Genomic DNA, 16,231 nt, shown 5'->3' with positions numbered 1-16,231 from the left:
TTGCAGAGGATACATTGGTGTGCAACTGAAGTATAAATGCAGGATTTACAATTGCGGTGCTGTTCGTGTGACTTGCACGTGTGAAAAGTCAATGGCAACAGCTTTGACATACTACAGGACGCGACTATGGACGTCTGCAAAGTGTCACCTTTCGCGAGGAACCTGGAGGTAAGCGATCTACCACATATGCGTCAAACCAAACCGCCTGTTGTGCGTTTTGGAAATTCTGTCCACTTCGTTATATCTCCGACAGGTTTAGAAGTCTTAGACAGAGAAATGGAAATCTCCTGAACACGTAAGAAAGTGACGATGCTCTGTGAACTAGAGCCCGTGACATGTCTGTCCTCAAGGAGAAACGAGGTGTGGAGCGTAAGCCTTGCTTCCGCAAAAATGGCGTCTTATGCACAGTCACTGACGGGTATCGCCCACATTAATACGAAACATTAATACTAAACAAGGTTTTAATTGCAGGGGGTGGACATTCCTTGTAAGGAAATGCATCAAATCAATAGATCGAAATTTTAAGAGGTGAAGACGAAACGTCGGAGTCGGCTCGTGTGCGCTATTTTGTGAACTTGAAGTGTGGACAGAAATAAACGCAAGTGGACAGGGCGCCGCTCCGTAGCACAGGCTGTCGTGAAAACGCTGCGCATTTTTTTAAAACTCGAACACGTTCAAGTAAATAAGGAATCCCGCCTATCTGTTTCACCCCTCCCACATTCCGCATAAAGGTTTGCAGCGTGTGAGCTCTCATTGAAAGTCTGGAGTAGAAGATCGGGGATCCACGTCGGTGTACCCAGCAGCCGAACTAGACATTATTCACCTCCTGGTAAGTTATGCCTGAATAACTGTCAACAAATACCGCCATATTTTGGCTATAAGTGGCACTTGAATGAAATGAAGCTGAATGAAACCACTGTCCACAAGGTGGTGTAGGCCTATAGTGCAATAGGCTGGAGTAACCTTGTTCAAACCTTGTATACAACCGTCGTTCGGTTAGACTGGCAGTTTGATATGTAAGGTTTGTATATTGAAAGTGTTAAGTTGGCTGTATGTTCTACTAGCCATAGTTGTAACCACATGAGAGTAACTGTTCTTGGGTTCCACCAGACTTAAGTAAATCACAGATGACAGTTACAGCTTCTGACTAGTAACTATTTAGGGAAACATGTTAAGTGGGTTCATATAAAACTAACTAGGGTAGCAGTGTGGCATAGTGGTAAGGACTCATGACCGAAAGGTTGTGGATGAGAGCGTCTGCTGAAATGACAACGAACTAAAGCAACTGCTTAGGGTTATCAGCAATGAATGAGGACACACAGGCAAAGGTCACTTTACTTGGCGAGGTATTTCTATGGGTACGTTACGATTATGTGTTGATTTTTTTTTCGTAATGGGCGGACAGGGAGGCCCAGCATGATGAAGAAGCTGCTGGTAGATGTGGACTGCGGGGTGGACGATGCCCAGGCTATCATGATGGCGCTGGCTGCCCCCGACGTGCAGATCTTGGGCATCACTTGCGTCCACGGAAACACCGTTGTAGAGAATGTCTGCAAGAACGTCCTGCGAGTGCTCAAAGCCTGCCAAAAGCTGGAGGTAAATGAAATAATTGCCTGCTGTGCCTATTTTTGTGCTTAAAAGAATAGTGTTCTGTCTGTTTCACGCGCTGGTACACTAAACAGCACGACATGCCTAGTGTTGAGCCTCACATGTTCTGAAGGAGTGAGAAGACGATTACAGTAACTGAATTGTCTCTGATGTTGAGCTAATGAAGCATGTGATTGCAGAAACATCTACTGTAAACTTAACGGATCACGTGACCCGAAATGGGGATATGAAACAAGGTCCCAAGGCCTCCTCGGCCCTTGTAGATAAGAATGCAATGTCATTTAAAAAAAAAAAAAAAGCTTGGCGCATGACTCCGTTGCCAAGACTGATGTCTCTGTTCAGATGGGGGACGAGAACAAATTTGATTATGTTTCCGGTAATTAACAAATGGAATGATGGGATGCTCCAATTCCTGAAATAAAAGAGGGAAAAGGGGGCATGGGTTTGAGCATTCTTCTCGCCTGCCCACGTTCCGGAATGTTCCGTTCTAGATTCCAGTGTACCGCGGCGCCTCCAAGCCCATCCTGGGGAAGACACTGAACGCGGGACACTTCCATGGGGAGGACGGGCTCGGGGACGCACCTGACCCCCAGGCCCCCAGCCTGGAGCTGATCCAGGGGGAGGGGGCGGTGGCGGCCATGATCCGAATCGCCAACGAGCACGCTGGGGAGGTAGGACCCCCTACACACCTGGCTTTACCAAGGCCCAAAAGACTGGTGATTGTGTTGAGTACACCCTTGCACTCATGGCTGTCACTTTTTACATTGTGTAAGTACTTGGCAGATGCTCTCATCCAGAGCAACTTAGAAAAGTAAGAGGTCAGAAGCGCATCTGATAGTTACAGGGGTGGCCTTGTGTACAGATCACAGCTGAACATGGTGTCCCATCACACAGTGCTGTGATGGTGAACGCTATTGTAAATGCACAAGCTTTTCTGTAAATCTTCATTCCTCACCACAGTTCGTATTCCCTGGTACAGCTTTGTCTCTGAGCATAGGGACACGTTTTTTGTTTTACCTGTCCCTTCCAGGTGTCCCTGGTGGCAACAGCTCCCCTGACAAACCTGGCCTTAGCGGTAAGGATGGATCCCACCTTCCCCCAGAAGCTCAAGGCACTGTACATCATGGGGGGGAACACTGACTGTAAGAGTTTCATCCCCAACCTCCACATCCTTCTACCTCTACACAACTCCTTTGCTAATGAGCATGTGTGAGAATTAGGCAGGTAATTTGCTGCCATTCACAGAAATGATAGCATTTCCTCATTTCATTTGGTGGTAGTTTTACATCAGTTTACATGGCTTTTACCCAACATGGCCACTGTTCGAGGCCCACGATTGCCTATGTCTGTGTGTGTGTGTGTGTGTGTCCATACAGCTAGAGGGAACACCACAATGTGTGCTGAGTTCAACTTTGCCGCTGACCCCGAGGCAGCTTACATCGTACTGAATGACTACACGTGTCCTACCTACATTGCATGCTGGGAATTCACCTGCCACAACAAGCTGCCCTGGGTAAGCGTCACGGACCTGAGGGTTTACGTTTTAAAGAAAATGTCATACAAGTTTATACAAATTGCAAAATTAAAAAGTGAGGATCTTTGCTTTCAGGTGAATGATTTGATTTTATAACAGGAACTCAGAAATACAGGAGATGAGACAAAATTGCACAGGAATGCTGTATGTTTACTAAAATGCCGTTGTCCCGTGTACCTGAAGTGATTGTTTCTTGCCTATTTCCCCCTGCAGGAGTTCTGCGACACTTGGCTGGCCCAGGACTCAGAGAAGGCCCGGTTCATGAAGCGGATCTTTCAGCACAGCATGGACGTGGTGAACGACGAGAGGTTCAAGAAGGAGATGGTGGCAGGGCTCGGCTTCGTGTCGTGCGACTCCTATGCCATGGCGGCCGCCATTGACAGCTCGTTCGTGACGGAGTGCGAGCAGGTGGCGGTCAGCGTGGAGCTGACGGGGACGTACACCCGGGGCATGATGGTCCTGGACAAACTGGACCTTTTGAAGAAGGAGCACAAGACATTTATCTTAAAGAAAGTGGACATGAACAAGTTCAAGACCCTGATGATGAATGCTCTGAAGTAGTAATGTCCGTCCTTGGCTCAGGTCTAGCTGTTGCCGCATACCCTGACCAAACGAGATCGGTGGGATCAAAGTGTGTCCAGAGTGCAACCCATCAACAAGACCTGGAAATGTACTGTTGGGTCTTCAGTACCTGATCAGTGGTTTCTACTTTTATAAATGATCTTTTTAAAAAAAAAAGTCTATATACATGCTTTTCTGTAGGGTCGAAATTGAACCTTTTATCGTGCAAGTTTTTTTTTTTTTTTTACAATGTTCCTCTGTGTGCTGTACCAGTCAACGGTTAGCCTATTTAATAGAAATTATGGACTCGATAGAATAAAATGAACTTGAGTACAGTCAATTAGCTAAACCATGAGACATTTTAGATATCTCCAAGATGTGTCCCATAAGCAAGACACTTACGGCTAGCTATTTTTCCTAGAATTAAGGAAAGTGCACTGTTTTGTCATGGCAGCATTTTTAAACACAGGCAGTGTCAAAACTATGTAGTGGTAGTCATGTGACAACAAAAGCCCCTGGAAATCCAAAAATGTGTATGGTGAGTTTATTAAATTAATAATGAATAAATAATATTAAATGTACATTTAATAAATGTAGACTAATTTCAACTTCTGTGTAGGTCTTTTTTTTTTAAAAGAAACATTTCAAGTTTTGTTCTACACTTAAACATTCATTGGCAAAACATACAAGACAGCAGGACTGGAACACCACTCAGATGTATTTTTGTAACACCTTTATTACTCAAGACTAAAGTCTTTCACATCTGTACACACATTTTACACAGTGTAAAGGCAAAATCAGGGGATGATTTTCTCAGAGCAGACACCCACAGAAAATGCCAAGATTTGAAATTTCGAATGTGAGAGCATTTTTGGTGCTGATGGGTGAAGGTCCGGCCAAGCAGAATTTCAGGCCACCGTTGAAATTCCCCCGGCCTTAAAATTCTCACCATTTCCAGGGATAAAAACCACAAGGTATTCAGTGCAGTCCTCTCTGCCTTTGGGAGACTGATGCATTCTAGCAACTCCATCCTGAGAAACAGCTTCCCACCCACACAAACAGCATTGCTTTATAGAAAAGGAGACATCGGCACTTCAGTGCTCTGGTGATTATGTGCAAACCACTGTTAACTCAGCCATGGCAGAGAGGGGCAAATTGCAGGCTAATGCTTGTGTTCTCCCAAAAGTCTGTTTGGCATCCATCCCGCACTAACAGGGTCACAGTTCAACTGGTGTAAAAGTTAACTGGAACCTGCACCAGCGCATCATCATTTAAAATAGACACCCAGACGGTATTCATGCCACTGTGTGTGCCGGGGTCCCTCAAAATCCTTTCCTCCCTCGGAATCGCGACCGCGTGTCCAGCTGAAAAACAAGAAGAACCAGAGGAGGAGGCATAAGGGGAAGAAACAAACAAATAATAGGAGAAACGTGTCAACATTGCATAACCCGGTCGACCCCTACCCCAGTTACCTTAAAATGCAACGCACAGGTTAATTTCTAATCGGTTCTACTATGTCTGGTTTGATTTTTTTCAAGACTTTGAAGGTTTATGGCTGTCTTCTGAGAATATGGGAGGGTGTGATGTTTTTATTGCAACCTTCTAGTGAAGAAACTGAGGAATTTCAAAACAGAGGTTTGAAACATTAACCCAAAGGCTCTCAGGTCATGCTTTTCACTTGTCAAGTGGCTGCTGCCCAGACTGACTCTGCCAACTACTTTCGGCAGCTCAGTGAACACGTTTGGATGAGGGCTGGATTAACACATATGCTCCTGCCAAATTGTGTACTGGTGTGTCTTTAAATGACGCTTGTACTCAATTCGTGAAACGTTCTTTAGTGCAGGGTCACCAACTTGTATTTTCTGCCCTGACACTCACAGTCTTCTCACCACTTCTCACGGCCTCATTCTAGTCCTGTCCTGGTAAAATTCGTGCTTGCAGGCCCACTCTCCCAGCTACATGAAATTCCAAGTGGCTTTAACTGTTCGGGCAAAGTTATACAGCCAGTTTGTTTCTACCAGTTCTGGCCATTTGTGAGGATCCACATTACATCCATCATTACATAACCTGGATGGTCACGGCGGGGGCATGGGTGATTAGATAAACCCGTATAAAACAGATTAACGGACCTGCCCTTATGCAAGTCAAGCTTGTGTGGCAGGGAAATATACAATAAACAACAAGCTCAGTCATATCATCTGTGCACTCACACTGTGCTTCTTTTTCATGCGCAAGGAGTGGCCGTTACAGCTGCTTGCGGCAGATACAGAAGGAATGAAAGACAGCCCTCTCAAACAACTGCTTTGAGTTTAGATGTTAGCTGCATCAGCTTTGTTTATTTATTGTCATCAAACCATTTAAAGAGACAACCCAAAGACCTGAAGCATGCTGCTTTAGGGCTAACGCCTGGATTTGATTGGGGATTGTGCTTTTGAGTTTTGAGGCTTTGAGTCAACACCAGGACACAATGCGTAGGTACTGAGAAAAATAAGTTGATTTTTTTTTTTTTTAATGCACTTTCCCTTTACGCAACCCTCTTTTGGATTTGCCAATTGTATATGAGGGTCGTCTCACCATGACAACCAGTTGTGCAGGAGGGCTGAGGTGAGACGAATGCAATTAACCTTTACACGCTTACACACAGTCAAAGGCTATTTTTCACAACAAGTCCCACAGTGTACCACAATGAGGTGGGAGCTGGCTGGAAGATGCTACTCCACTGATGTCATCAGAACAACTTGACAGTGTCTGACCAATCACAGGACGCCTGAGAATGGTGAGATGAGGGGACCCTGCCAGCTACCCTGCCCTAACCCAGCAGAATGATGACAATCTGTTCCACTGCTGTGAGATCCCTTACGGTGCCAACTGATGACACGCCCACATTACACTACTTTTTTATTCAAAGCTAAGGACAATTGTTCATTGAATCCAGGTCTCAGGCTAGGCACAGGTGATTTTTGCCAGTGGGTGAAAATTTCACTTAAGCTTCCACTAGCCATCAAGCTATTTGGCAAATGCCATATCAGTGTACTATCAGTTAGTTATCATGCATTATAGGGCTCAGTTAAATTAATATTTTTTATTATCAGATAAATATATAAGAAATATTTTAAAGCATGAAAGAGAAAGGAGCAATGACACAGAATAGCACGAGGTGTTACACATTACCCTTTGGGAAAGAGCACTGTGAGGAACCTGGCAAAAACTAACATTAGAACATTAGTTTGCCTTGTCTTGGAAATGAATATTCTGTGGACATGGTGGGGCAAAGAAGCTTCACAGAGCAATGGAACTGAGCAGGAACAGCAGCAGTATATTGATGTATGTGAAGAGTATTTCATATTCACATTGCACAAAAATATCAAGGTCACTTCAATAGCGCAAGACAGTAAAGCTGATACAATACTGTTCCTAGATTAAGACATTGTAACGACTTCCAACCAGTGAAATGAAATGATGTACTGTGGACGCAACAAAGTGAAAATCCTTGATAGGTCAAAGCTTGTCAAAACTAAACTTTGTCTGGACCATATCTCTGGCGTCAAGGAAGTCTAAGGTGTTATATTTCATAACTATCGTTAATATACAAAGAGTAGCAAAGCTACCTGGTGGGAACTTTGGAAAACGATACTAAAAAACTTTAATATATTAAACAACAGCCCACACAAAATTACACCTCCAACAAAAATATCAAATCCAAACTTGATACTATAGCAATTTCACGGATTATTATGGTGTAATATTCAAAACCATTTGACCCTGCATGTAACTTAATTATACATAAAATATACAACACATTTACAGAAAAGTTTTTTGCCTTTTGCACTCCACTGATCTAGCCTTCACTTAGAAATACACAGATCAATGTTCAGGTATATCTAGTCTTCACTTAGAAATACATAGAGATCAATGTCCACATATAACTTGTATTACATTTACATTTATTCATCTGGCAGACGCTTTTATCCAAAGCGACTTATTGGACGTATTGGTTAAGTATGGGTCCTGTTTTGGGTTGCGGAAGACTGACGTATTGTGGCGACTTCGTGTAGCAATCGTGCGCATTCCTACTCAGACGGGCATCGAACGGCGTCGTTTTGCCGCCCTCTTGTGCAAAAAGAAGCCATGGTCATGAGCAACTCCCTAGCGGCAAAAATGGCTGTTCCGTGCACTTACCATTGACCTCTTGCACTCGAAGAACGACACCTGCAAGGCTTTGCAGTGACCCTCCTTCAGACATTCACTGGGCTTCTTCCCCTCCTAAGAACGGACAAGACAGCAGGTAAATACGCTAGTCAGTCGCCAACGTGAAGAGAATAAGGGGAAAATGCCAGGGATCAGATAGGTACCCAGATGATAAGAAGTCAGCGTCTTTGCCAGTTTAAGGGTAGGAGGCGTATATAAACGACCCATTTTGTATCTCACACTGACAGCAGATATCTAGTTTGGCACAATCACCGGTAAGTTAAGATATGTCCACCTAGCTAGCAGGTTGGCTACCTTCACAACGCAATCATGTTGAAGGAGACACGACTTGAAGTCCTCCCTGAGTCCCGCACATGCTCTTTTATCCTCTTCCTTCTCTTCGTAATACTTGGGCATTTTTATGAATGAATAATCCGCTGGTGGTACTTTGCCATATAAAAATAACTCTGTCACAACAAACTACTTCATCAATTTGACCTGATGATGAAGTTGCTAGCTTCGTTGCATATTATGAAAGTTATCATATGCGGGTCGCAAAGCATTATGGGATTGAAGAGGTGGATGTGTTTTTTTTGATGATCCGGGTACTTTAACCACGAAAGAGGAAATCAATTATTTTATTTCTTAAAAGGAATCCAAACCACAACAACTTTGTGCAAAAATGTCAGAACGATCCAGGGTCAGTACCGGAATATGTTAGTATACCTTTTCGTAAGTAAAAGGCTCGTTTTCCCACAACGTAGTCTTAGGACTATATTTCCCAGAAGGTATTGCACTGATGCGTAGACGTCGTTGCTACGTGTTCAGTTTGTGACAGGAACACAGGAACACGAAGCTGCAGGTCTGGAGTTTTCAGCGCTAAAAAGCGTTCTAGGAAGTTCGGCGGTTCTGCTGTCATTGCAGGTAAGCTTCCAATCGATTCTACTACGATCTGTGTACAAAAGATCATTATTGAAAATATAGGCATAGTGAAACGAGAATAGAACAGCTGAGATATGTTCAAGTCGTGTAGCTAGCTAGCTGGCCAGCTAGCCTCTAGCTAGAATTGCAAATCATTATGGTAATTCTCACGATAGTTCGCCAGTTAGCATAGCTAGATAAATAATAGTATATCGCGGACACAAGTATTTTATGGCAACTCTGCAACCTATCATAACATAAGTGGAAAGAGTCAGTTAACCCGTGATTATCCAGTTAACTTAGCTGTCATTTTCTGGAAACTGAATAGCGACATTTAGCTGCATGCTCAGTGCTCGTATTCTCGTTAGCTGAGCGTGTTTTTGTGTCTTTGCCAAGCAGAATATAATGCTATTATGTGATAAGTGTGTTTTCTTGGGCTAGTAATAATTGTGACGATGAAAAGGTTGATGTTTATGAGACGTGAATATGATGTCACATGACAACATTACGTCACCTAGCATCTCTTGCAATTTGTTCAGGGATGTTTAAAATGCACGAGACATTAATTACAGCAACAATCATCCAATATCAGATTGTTGAACTAAAATGTAGTGTCATCAATATTTTAGCTCGGCGTGCGAAAAATGATAGCTCAAATACCATGCAAGAAACTTTCAGGTCGGAGAAGAGTAGGTGGATTTGACATGGCTTTGTCGGCCTAATTTCAACATCTCAAACCAACATGACGTCATTTTTCAATTAAAAATCGTGACGCTACAGGGCTGAAATGGAAAAGCAACAATCCACAACGTTTACTTTTGAAAATAGTCAACGACCCAGATCGCTTCTTACAACAAAGTATTGGCTAAGAAAACAATATTACCGTTACTTCTGTTCAGAAAGAAGTCCACCATCCTGTTGTAACAAAAGTTCTGTCTTTTGGCGTGATTTATGGAAAAAAGGGCAAAGTACCAGATGGCTTTTCAAAGTGAAATCAGTGAGAGTTCAGCCAGTTTGGCTGAAAATGCCACACCTGGCAACCCTGGTTTGCCGATCCTTCCATCGGACATGTCCATGATCTTTAAGAAGGGAACCAATGTGAACTAAACAGCAGTCAGGAAATCTGCCTCAGGCCACAGCAACTGGCTTGCTTTCAACATGGGGAACCATTCGATTTTTACAGCTTACACACCGGGAGCCTTAAGGTGGTTACTCTGTGTCAAGAGGACTGCCGTGTTACAGATTTCTAGGCCTTTCTTTGAATCATGTGGCCTCTCTCGCTGCTCTGAGTAAGCGGTGACTCGCATCTCCCCTCCCCCACAGCGCGATGCTGCCGACCACCTCCTACTCCCCCCTGAGCCAGGACAACGGCGTCCTGGGAACCCGGGACGCGGCGCGCCACTCGGCCGGCGCCAAGCGATACAAGTACCTGCGGCGGCTCGTGCGCTTCCGGCAGATGGACTTTGAGTTCGCCGCCTGGCAGATGCTCTACCTGTTCACCTCCCCGCAGAGGGTCTACCGCAACTTCCACTACAGGAAACAGACCAAGGACCAGTGGGCCCGCGACGACCCCGCCTTCCTGGTGCTGCTCAGCATCTGGCTGTGTGGTGAGCCCCCTCACGCCCCCTCTGCCCTCCCACTTAGGACGGGCGGAGTTTCAGCTCTCAGGGAATGCCCCTTCCCTATCAGTGGGTGTGGCCTTCACCTAGAGCAGTCTACCCCAGGGAAAAGCTCCATTCCACTAACTCCACTTAGAGGGTTAAGGGTGGCAGAACAGCATGGCGGTAGGGAGCAGGGCTCGTATCCCAAATATCGTAGGTTTGTTTTGCGAGTGAGGCACTGCTGTTGTACCATTGGGCAAGGTACTTAACCCTTAACTGCGTCAGTAAATATCCAGCTGTATAAATGGATGCCATGAGGAATGTTAAGCTATGTAAGTCGCTCTGGATTTGAGTGTCTACCAAGCAAACATAATGCCATGTAAAGTTGTTGTCCAACAGAAGTGACATTATATTGGAACAAGCGATCCTGTGCTGCATGCTGAAATTCCACCTCTTCAGACTGCATCTAGGCACACCTAATTAGGCTACAGCACCATTTTATGGCTATTATAGCAATGATATTGTCCTTGATACTTATGTTACTGATGTTGCTGTAGCATATGAAATTGTAGAACTGCATATGTATCTTGTAATACTTCTCGTTAACTCTCTTAGCATAGTGATGCACTTATTTGGAAGTCGCTCTGGGTAAGAGCGTCTGCTAAATGACGTAATGTAATGTAATGTATGCTGAGACCTTACTTCAAATGTGGTCTGACCTTTTCTGTATCTGTACTGTTCTGGGAGCTTTATTATATGCACTCTGGATAACTGTACCTGCCAGATGAACAAATGTAAATGTGGCAGCCCGGTCCAGCGGTATCCTAAGCTGCTGTGCTGTTAGCAGAAGTGCAGCAGCTTTGTCAGGAGCTCAGATGAGGGGTTTTTGATCCGCTGTCATTGAGCCTGCGTCCGCTGAGCTCTCCTCAGGAGCGTGCGTATCTCCCGAACCCTGAGGTCCCTCCCCCTGGGACGCGTGTGAGGTGTTCAAAGAGGTCCCGTTTTCTCCCCCCCCCACCCCTCCACAGTGTCAACCGTCGGCTTCGGCTTCGTGCTGGACATGGGCCTGGTGGAGACGCTGAAGCTGCTGCTGTGGGTGGTGTTCATCGACTGCATCGGGGTGGGGCTGCTCATCTCCACCCTCATGTGGTGAGGAATCCCCTCCTCTTTTAAAGTGACCGAGCGATGCTGTTCTTTAGAGGCCCCTGTAGAACTAGAGATTTAAAGCTCTTCGCTTCATTCTGTAGAGGCTATAATCTCTACCATATGTTGTTATTCCAACTGAGGGGAAGTTGAGGCTTTTCTAAGGGTGACCTTTTCTTCTATAAACCCTCCGGCCCCGCCCCCTTTCAGGGTCGTCACAAATAAGTACCTGATGAAGCACCAGAGTAAGGACTACGATGTGGAGTGGGGCTACGCCTTTGACGTGCACCTCAATGCCTTCTACCCTCTGCTGGTCATCCTGCACTTCCTCCAGCTTTTCTTCATCAACCGTGAGTCCAAAACTGGAGCGTTCAGGCAGACAGACAGACAGACACAGCAGAGAGATGGACGGACAGACAAACAAATCGACTCTACAGACAGACCATAAGTCAGATAAACAGACAGGCAGGCAAGTAGGCAGACAGACAGTAAATCAGAGAAGCAGAGAGGTGCTGCAGGTCAGACAGAGAGACAGGCAGGACATTAAATCAGATACAGACAAAGGCTGTATGTGAGAGAGACAAAGACAGTAAGTCAAATCTCTGTCTCTAAATGAGAGACAGACAGGCAGTGTTTAAGTCACAAAGAGTTGTATTAAAATGCTCCTGTACTGACTCCTGTTCCTCCCTGCGTTGCAGATATAGTGGTCATAAACTCAGACTGGTTCCTGGGTTACTTTGTGGGGAACACGCTGTGGCTGACAGCCATTGGCTACTACATCTACATCACCTTCCTGGGCTACAGCGGTGAGTGGCAGCCCGGAGAGCGCGGACAGCCGCTGCAGAGACACGGCCCTCTGATCCGCTCTGCAGCTCCCTGCTTTGTTCCATTATTCATGCCCCGATCCCGGGGAACTTGCATTGCTTACAAGCCTCCACTTAACTCAGTCTGTAACCCTGTGCAGCATGATGGAGTACTCGAGCTAAAACACTTTGCTCAAGAGTTCAACACAGAAGTTCCATTTGGGATTTGAGTCTAGTGACACTCAGGTCCTAGCGCTTTTACACAGGGTTGGTCTGCTTTGTGATTATATTTTATGCATAAACAGAGAGAAAGAGAGAGAAATGATCTATCGTTCACCCAATGAGTGACCTCACAGAAATTCTGGGCTCCCCAGTGGCTCAGCCAGGTAAGGCTCTGGCTCCAAGCCCTGGCTGAGCCCCATGGCTTGGATTTGAGTCCCGCCAGGTCTGCTGCCAGTGGCTTTACTCCACCGGGGTCAGGGTGGAGATGATGGCCAGGTCTCCCTCATTGCACTGCCCCCGGGACCCTGCAACTGGTTCCGGCGCCAGTGAGTTGCTTAGATGAGATAAGCGGAGCCGCGCCCAATCATCTAATCAACGCCCACTTTACTGTGGCACACTGTGTGAAAAACAGCCTGCACACACACAAATGCAGAGGTTGCCATGGTGAGAAGCACTGATTATAACATAGCTGGGTTAAGAAGGGGGAAAATATTAAAAAGGAAAATATGCGATGATGTGTTATTGCTTGATCTTGGCTTGTTAGGGCTGACCACAGTTGAGATTAGCGTGATCACCTGATCAGCATAAACATCAGCAGTTCATGGTGAAGGAAATTTAAAGCTGAAATCATCATCAGTAACAGGAGAAACGGCTCAACAGGTCGAGCTCTTCAGAGGGCTCTACCGAGTGCAGGTGACGAGAAGCACAGTCCCTAGCCAGAGGCTGCCCTATACATTTCAATGTCTAGACTCTGACCCTGCCTTTCTGTGTACCCCCCCAGCGCTCCCCTTCCTGAAGAACACGGTGGTGCTGCTGTACCCCTTCGCCCTGCTGGGCCTGCTCTATGTCCTGTCCCTCTGCCTGGGCTGGAACTTCACCCGCGGCCTGTGCTGGTTCTATAAGTACCGGGTGCAGTAGAGCCGCAGGAGCACCACTCTGCCCACGGACACTGTCTCTCTGAACCGGGCTCTCCAGTAGAGCCAGGCCCACCCACGGACTGTACCTGCCTTTTTGAGGAGGGGGGGCTGGGAAGGGTATTGCTTTTTTTGTAAAGCTTGTAAATAACATTTGGACTGTAGATATGCAAAGCTGTGGATTGGTCATGAGGTGTGCTGATGATTTTTATTTTGGTTTTTCAGTCTTTTTCAATCTTTTTGATATGAACAAGTTTATTGGTGAGAGGCGACGATCACGCGGTTTAATGATTAAGAGGAGATTGTACACCTGGTTCAGGATTTTCTCTCTGTACATTCCTGACTGTCAAAGCACCTTCAATAAAGAGTGTTTTATTTTATCAGGCTTCACTGGGATGGATTGTAAAAGACAATGTGATTACAGACAGTACCTATGAAAGATCCTGCGACTTTGAATATAGGACCTGTGATAGAACAGGTGACAAGATACAGCACCTGTGACAGTAAATGTGACTGAATACAGTACTCATGACACCATGAACGAGGACCTGTGAAAGATTACATGGGTCTGAAATTGTATGTGACTAGATGCAGTACTCCGAGAGACAGAAATTGAATACAGCGTGTTGTAGCGGTTAAGGAGTTCGGCTCAGAACCCAAGAACTGCAGGCTCAATTCCCAGGGGGGCCTCTGCTGTTATACCATTTGGAAAGGCACCTAATCCTGCATGTAAAAAATCAACAGAGAAAAATGTGTTGTTAATGTAATAGTTTGTGCAGTGGTGTTATGTAGAGGGAAAGAGGAGGGCTCAAAACTCAGAAGAGTTGCTAGTTCACTTCCCAAATGGGGTACCTGCTGTTTTACCCTTGGGTGAAACCCAAATAGACATTGTAAAGCACCAGTTGTGTAAATGGATGAATTTGAAACTATGTAATTTGCTCTAGATAAAAGCATCTGTTAAGTATATGTATTGTTTAATGAAAGATTACCTGTCAGGGGATGGTGGTGAATAAAGGATCCATTGAAGAGGATAGCATTGTGAATGAATGTAAAATGGAGAGAGGTTATTACCAGTCCTCCAAATTCTTGCATGGATACAATCTGGCCTACTAGTTTCCCCAGACTGGCAACAAGGTATAAACCAATCGTTCGAAATAGCTGTGGCATTTAGCAGCAGTTTGTATGGCAGTCTCTTAAGACCAGGAACACAACATGAAAAAGTGGAGTGTTTTAGGGTTTTTTTGTCACAGTTTTTGGTTCCTGATTGGATATTATCGTGACAAAAAATTAACAGCCTATCACCATTCACTGTTCAGACGTGTTGCTGGGCCACCCCTCCTGTTGGTTTTTTCATTAAACAATGAGGCTCAATAATTCACACCTTTGAAAGGTTGTGAATTCAAACAAAAAATATTCAGAAGTTATTTGTTGTCATCCCACCATTTTGTCCACTTTGTATTTCTCTCGATAAAGTACTCCAATTCCTTTGGATGGAGCGGAGCTCGGAGCAATACCGCTGCTGCAGTATTACATATTATTAACCACTAGGTGTCACTAAGAACTTAACGTTGGGATAAACACAGTAATAGTGCCACCTACCTTGCCCTACAGGACGAAAGTGGTGTATACATGTATATAAACCTCTCCTGTTGGTTTTGCGTTAAACACTGAGGTGAAATTATTCACACATATTAAAGGTTGGGAATAAAAATTATTCAAAAGTTGTTCACTTGATGTCACAGCAATATTTTTTCCACTTGATTACATACTTGGAATGGAGCTTGACACATTATTAACCATTAGGTGTCACTAAGACCTTAAGAACAGCCTATATACATATATACATATGTAGAATTGACAGCAAAGCAAATTTCAGGAGCAGCAATTGATGGCTATAGACAGCAGTGATGCAGTGATTATGCGCAGACAAAAATCCACTCAGGAGAAAAGTAAAGTCTATGAGGTCATGTTTTATCAGTGTTTTCTGGTTTATTTTCAGCGATATCCATGTGGAATCTGAGAAACACTACTACACAGGTGAAGGCACATGACCTGTTGGGGTCAGAGGTCAGGGGTCAGATTGATGGAGGATGCCCTCACCCACAACCTCTGAAGCCCACAGGTGTGTCAGAGATGGGAGGAAGAGTGGATTGGACCAGGGAATGCGATGGGCATGGCGCTCGAGCGGCTGTTTTACCTGGCAGGGGGGGCGGAGCTCTCAAGTATTCATAACCTCTCCTGTCTCCTCTTTAGACTAAGGTGGGAGTCATACAACTAATCTGGTGTGTGAGAGGGAGAGACTTCAAGAGTGTGTGAGTGTATACATGTTTGTGTGTCTGTGAGATCCCCTGATCAAACCCATTCTCTCACCATCAAGCTCGCAGATGGCAGATGATACAGACAGTACTTCGTCTACAGGCCACACTGTCAATGGCCACTGAGCCAAAGACAGTACTTATCCTACAATCTCCTTCCAAACGGTCAGCAGTCATTGAGTGAAACAACTTCATAATTCTCAGTGTGTCCGGCCAGCGTATCTGGAACTTAAATATCTTTTCAGTCATGTATTTCAAGGAAGTATTTACAATCAAAAAAGACGTTTCACCAGACTGTTTGTGGACAGAAAGCCAGTGTCCGTCACAGAAGCAGAAGCCGGTCGAAGCTTGTGTCCCTGTCCGCTCATTCTTACAAAGATGTTCTCAGCGTCAAAGAACATCGAAACTTAATAACACGGAT

General features: G+C 45.0%; 3 protein-coding genes across 6 annotated transcripts; 2 read left to right on the top strand and 1 right to left on the bottom strand.

Moving 5' to 3' along the window:
* On the top strand, nt 1–3,937 carry si:dkey-4e7.3 (uncharacterized protein LOC402865 homolog). Of its 2 annotated transcripts, none has more exons than XM_036540718.1 (7): nt 1–168; nt 732–829; nt 1,406–1,596; nt 2,100–2,279; nt 2,639–2,750; nt 2,985–3,121; nt 3,356–3,937. In XM_036540718.1, exons 1-7 carry the CDS (start codon nt 92–94, stop codon nt 3,701–3,703), a joined length of 1,143 nt encoding a protein of 380 aa, XP_036396611.1. In that variant the 5' UTR covers nt 1–91; the 3' UTR covers nt 3,704–3,937. The 2 variants fall into 2 exon arrangements, with proteins under 2 accessions (XP_036396611.1, XP_036396610.1); XM_036540717.1 differs by having other exon boundaries at nt 1,397–1,596.
* Nucleotides 3,938–4,581: 644 nt separating this feature from the next.
* Nucleotides 4,582–8,446, bottom strand: LOC118785481 (cytochrome c oxidase assembly factor 5). The gene is made up of 3 exons (XM_036540160.1): nt 8,207–8,446; nt 7,883–7,966; nt 4,582–5,067 (listed from the first exon to the last, which is right to left on the bottom strand). Exons 1-3 carry the CDS (start codon nt 8,306–8,308, stop codon nt 5,026–5,028), a joined length of 228 nt encoding a protein of 75 aa, XP_036396053.1. The 5' UTR covers nt 8,309–8,446; the 3' UTR covers nt 4,582–5,025.
* LOC118785480 (protein unc-50 homolog) lies at nt 7,934–14,388 on the top strand. 3 transcript variants are annotated; one of them, XM_036540159.1, is made up of 6 exons: nt 8,650–8,815; nt 10,136–10,419; nt 11,442–11,562; nt 11,767–11,906; nt 12,255–12,362; nt 13,363–14,388. In XM_036540159.1, exons 2-6 carry the CDS (start codon nt 10,140–10,142, stop codon nt 13,497–13,499), a joined length of 786 nt encoding a protein of 261 aa, XP_036396052.1. In that variant the 5' UTR covers nt 8,650–8,815; nt 10,136–10,139; the 3' UTR covers nt 13,500–14,388. The 3 variants fall into 3 exon arrangements, with proteins under 3 accessions (XP_036396051.1, XP_036396050.1, XP_036396052.1); XM_036540158.1 differs by lacking the exons at nt 8,650–8,815; nt 13,363–14,388 and adding an exon at nt 7,934–7,988 and having other exon boundaries at nt 12,255–13,061; XM_036540157.1 differs by lacking the exon at nt 13,363–14,388 and having other exon boundaries at nt 8,647–8,815; nt 12,255–13,061.
* Nucleotides 14,389–16,231: the final 1,843 nt, after the last annotated feature.

The sequence above is a fragment of the Megalops cyprinoides genome, chromosome 11 (genome assembly GCF_013368585.1).
Source record: "Megalops cyprinoides isolate fMegCyp1 chromosome 11, fMegCyp1.pri, whole genome shotgun sequence".
Taxonomy (NCBI): Eukaryota; Metazoa; Chordata; class Actinopteri; order Elopiformes; family Megalopidae; genus Megalops; species Megalops cyprinoides.
Note: the sequence above shows the minus strand (reverse complement) of the source record. Positions and strands in the feature narration are given on the sequence as shown.

What these genes read in the sequence shown, in the direction of transcription:
- si:dkey-4e7.3 (XM_036540717.1), top strand. Translation starts at nt 92, where the DNA reads ATGGCAACAGCTTTGACATACTACAGGACGCGACTATGGACGTCTGCA. An exon ending in CTTTCGCGAGGAACCTGGAG is followed by an intron (nt 169 to 731) that starts GTAAGCGATCTA and finishes TTCCGCATAAAG; the next exon opens with GTTTGCAGCGTGTGAGCTCT. An exon ending in GCCACAACAAGCTGCCCTGG is followed by an intron (nt 3,122 to 3,355) that starts GTAAGCGTCACG and finishes TTCCCCCTGCAG; the next exon opens with GAGTTCTGCGACACTTGGCT.
- LOC118785481 (XM_036540160.1), bottom strand. Translation starts at nt 8,308, where the DNA reads ATGCCCAAGTATTACGAAGAGAAGGAAGAGGATAAAAGAGCATGTGCG. An exon ending in AACATGATTGCGTTGTGAAG is followed by an intron (nt 7,967 to 8,206) that starts GTAGCCAACCTG and finishes GTCCGTTCTTAG; the next exon opens with GAGGGGAAGAAGCCCAGTGA. An exon ending in TCGAGTGCAAGAGGTCAATG is followed by an intron (nt 5,068 to 7,882) that starts GTAAGTGCACGG and finishes CTTGTTTTTCAG; the next exon opens with CTGGACACGCGGTCGCGATT.
- LOC118785480 (XM_036540158.1), top strand. Translation starts at nt 10,140, where the DNA reads ATGCTGCCGACCACCTCCTACTCCCCCCTGAGCCAGGACAACGGCGTC. An exon ending in GCTCAGCATCTGGCTGTGTG is followed by an intron (nt 10,420 to 11,441) that starts GTGAGCCCCCTC and finishes ACCCCTCCACAG; the next exon opens with TGTCAACCGTCGGCTTCGGC. An exon ending in CCAGCTTTTCTTCATCAACC is followed by an intron (nt 11,907 to 12,254) that starts GTGAGTCCAAAA and finishes CCTGCGTTGCAG; the next exon opens with ATATAGTGGTCATAAACTCA.